The sequence below is a fragment of the Pistacia vera genome, unplaced genomic scaffold (assembly GCF_008641045.1).
Source record: "Pistacia vera cultivar Batoury unplaced genomic scaffold, PisVer_v2 Contig106, whole genome shotgun sequence".
Classification (NCBI taxonomy): Eukaryota; Viridiplantae; Streptophyta; class Magnoliopsida; order Sapindales; family Anacardiaceae; genus Pistacia; species Pistacia vera.
Window position 1 is genome coordinate 880959 of NW_022195093.1, and position 4000 is coordinate 884958.

General features: G+C 36.0%; 1 protein-coding gene across 1 annotated transcript; it reads right to left on the reverse strand.

Moving 5' to 3' along the window:
* Window positions 1-298: 298 nt before the first annotated feature.
* Window positions 299-3633, reverse strand: LOC116130320 (lipase-like). Its single transcript, XM_031416070.1, has 8 exons — window positions 3082-3633; window positions 2888-2982; window positions 2696-2799; window positions 2406-2506; window positions 2191-2294; window positions 1383-1820; window positions 910-1041; window positions 299-759 (listed from the first exon to the last, which is right to left on the reverse strand). Exons 1-8 carry the CDS (start codon window positions 3337-3339, stop codon window positions 603-605), a joined length of 1389 nt encoding a protein of 462 aa, XP_031271930.1. The 5' UTR covers window positions 3340-3633; the 3' UTR covers window positions 299-602.
* Window positions 3634-4000: the final 367 nt, after the last annotated feature.

Below are 4000 nucleotides of genomic sequence, written 5' to 3' on the forward strand. Positions count from 1 at the left end.
CTGGTGACTGGTGCCCATGTTGGGAGCAAACGTTGCTTCAGAACAAAGTATTATTTCGTGTACGTTAACTTGTTATGCGATTTGGTTCACTTATTTACAAAACACTTGCCATTTGCATGCTTTATTCATACCAAAATCCTACCCAATTCTTATAAATTTGATAGATGCGTTGCGTGCAAGTCAAACCAATTACCATCTGATAGTGCAATTTTGAGCTCTACTCAATTTGTACAATTACAACACACCTTTTAAAATGAAATACCCATAAACACTCACAAAAAGAGGCAATGAACTGTCGGAAATGGAAAATAAAAGTTCACAGTATTATAATCAAAAATAAATTCAACGTATTCATGTGCAAGAATCTTTGTTTCCAATATAGATCACCTAACATTGGTATGGAAAAACCAAAGCAACTGCTAGCTCTCACAGTTCTACAATCTAGACATGATGACACAAGAAAATAAAAGAGCAAAATGAAAATGGGTGTGGAAATTTACATTCACAAGGGGAAATTTTAATGTGAGAAATATAACTCAGCTTTCCTTATAATTTTCTCTTCAAATTGTAGGGTAAGTGTGAGAGTAACAGATCCTATGTTACTAGTGGGTTTCGTTTGGTACAGTTAGTGGAGTCTTCCTAAACACATGCTTTCTGCATCGCTCAAAAATGCTATCATATATCAGATCGAATTGAACACCTGCTCTTTCCCGATTCACTATAAATAATATGTGATCAGCTTCAACAATCTTGTAGTACCTGCATTTAGTAATACCAGTTTCATGGTAAGGTCACATCACAACTCTTAGTCAATGCTTTCAAATGTGACCATAATTTTCAATCAAATTCGAGCAGATGGCGCATTAAGAAGATTTTATTGGTAAATATAGTAAGTGAACGTTAACTAACCAGATGCCCGGCTGCAACGGCTGACAGTCTGAATCATTGACAACAAATTGGCTGGGGTGTTCAACTGGGAGACGAGGGTGAGTCATAGATATGGTGTTCAGTGCTCCATCATTGTCCCACCAATCCTCATCCCTGCACATGAATCACACTTAAATTTAATTTAATTTCCTAACCTCCCAAATTTGCAAAAGTGTTATGCACTACTAAGGAAACGGTCAAAAGTTCAAAAATCTAAAGACTTCCGTAAAATTATATTGGAAAAACTTGTAAAATACTTCAGAGTGGCATTTGGCCCTAATATCACTTCATAACAAACTAAAAAAAATAAAATGATTCAAACAAACATAAGGTCAAAGTCCAAAAAAAATTAACAAGGATAAAAACTTAAGTTAATGAAAAAACCTTTTAAAAGAATATTGTATATATAAACTATGTTAACATGTCAGCCAATGTTGTTTAAAAAAATAACATACCTGAAGCCTTTGTAAGGAGGACGAACATCTGGAGGATGACGCCATTGACTCATCTGCAATACTCTGATAAAGAGCAATGGATGGATTCCAAGTATACTAGAAGGAACTGTGAAACCCATAAACTTCCTTGTACGTTTGGTTGCGTAACTGAAATAGTATGTGTCGGGAAAGGTATGCAGATGAGAGTTGAGCTGCAATGAGCCTTGAATTGTAAGATCAGGGAGAATCCAATCTCCTGAAGCAAATGGGCCTGCATTTCCCATGAGGCAATCAACAAGACCCCGAATACCCATTTTCTTCCATGTCATATTATAATGATCAAAGCCAAAATTGTAATATGCCTTAAGCCAGGGAATATCAAGCCAATCATAAATTATAACTCCTATGCGGCACAGCTGAAGCAGACATATGGGTTTCAAGCTTCTTCCATCTTCTGGTCTGTAATAGTTTGAAACCACACCACAGCAGCAGAGTTAGACATTAGACATTATTAGCCATGGAAAATGATTTGGAATACAGTATTGAAAGAACAAATGCCATAAATACTATACAATAATAACCTTATCATCTCGGAAATTCTCAAAACTCATTAACAAGTAACAATTGCTGACATATGACCATATAACTAAATAGAAATTTAAATGTAACCTTCAACTGAGATCCTCCAGAAACATATTTTCATTCATTAGTTTATCATCATTGTACTTCAGCATTCACAATTTGCCGTTCTCATATCAAAATTTACTATCCTACATCCAGAACTCAGGGAATTCATTGTAATATTAGAAAAAGTTTGAAAGGAACTCACTGCATCCCATCTAAGTAGGTTCTTGTAGTCCCATTAAATGCCCCAGACAAGGATGTAATGCTCAGTACCCAGTTCTCTGAAGTGTTTTCATACCCTTTGAATGCCTAAAAAACATTATGAACACATAACTCAATATATAAACCAAAAGAGTTGAAAAAAAAAAAAAAAAAACAATTATTTACTATTGTGTGATAACATGAACCCATTGAACTAACCTTGTCGGCAAGCATTTGCTGCAAAACACGAACAACCTGAGCACCGGCTGAGTGCCCAACAAAATGAATAGGATGATCCTCATCCCATTCAGGATATTGACCTGCACACAGTTGCAATCAAATCAGGGATGACCGTTGGGCAATGACCCACTCCCTATCCTTTTAAAACAAAATCAGGGATGATAGAGTAAAAGGAAAAAACAAATTTGTCTAAAACAAAATAAACGAAAATCGAGCTGAACCGTTGAAAAATTAAAAAAAAATACAGGGGAGAGAGAAAATTTGTCAACCTTGCTCATAAATCCGTCCAAACTGCGAGTGCCCACAAGCCTCACTATGTTCGGCACCATAATCGACTTGCCCGCCTTTCAAATAATAGAACAACTCGCGAGCCCTAAAAAAAAAAGGCTTTAGGAACAAGGGAAACTTGCATAAACAGACACATAACAACAATAATAATAAATTAATCAAAAGCGACATACCTATCGTATATGCTGGTTAAAGATCCCAAATCCGGCACGAGAACCCTCTCATCCTTTTTCTCCGCCCCCGCAAAGTATGATAGAGCACCCAATCTCTGTTATCAGAAAACAAAACGCACAGTTCAGGAAATGAATGAATCTAAAGGGTATATCATTTTATAATAAATGGATAAAAGAAATAATAAATAACATACCCCTTTGCCAAATCCAAAGATTCCATGGACTAAAACAATGGGAGGCAGAGCATTAGGATCGATTGTGGTTGTATCTTTCGTCTCTTCTTGTTTAACCTCAAGAACATTGACGTTAGACTTGAAAAAACATTCATTGAAAGCCTGAGAGAGATCACCGGCCACGGCTGAGCTAAATATATAAAACCCATATAACAAATGCACCATAGAACTCACAAACAACTCTGTTAACTGCAAAGCAGATATCCACCATCTTATCATCTTCTTAAAATCACCCAGAAAATAAAAAAGAAAACAATATTCGGATAATTATTTAGAAGAAGAGAAGAGCCTTCTTTGAACCCAAAAAACAAACAAAGAAGGCTCTTATATGAACAAAATCAGGACTAAAATCTTCTCACAAGAACCCTCCTATGACACTTCTCATAGAAGGAAAAATAGAAAAAGGATTTGTTCTTATAGTCCTTTTTAGGTTTTCTGTATTTTATTTTATTTTCGCTTTTCTCTGTTGTTGTTTGCTCGCTTCAAACTTCGAAATGGTTTCCCACAAATTTCTCATTTTCTACCTTGAAAAATCACACAAAAGACACAGCGTAACCATTAACCAATCACAAAGCTTACTGTTCATTCATTAGTTTTGTCCCCAATTGAAGTTTTTGGTTGAAGTTGATGACACGTGTCCTTGAGTATACCACTCCCACAATTCGTAAAATCTCTGCAAGGACCCACTGAGTAAAGTTAATGAAATTATAATAAAAATAAATAAAATAATCGATGCTTCTAGGCGTTTGTTCGTCCTTCACAGGTCTTGTGTGCTGGATCAAAGCTGGAAGGTTCTGAATCAGGCCAGCACCCAAACTGTAGACTTACCCATTTAGTTTGTCCATGTCGTTTTATATTCAACGCCTATTCATCGCCGTTT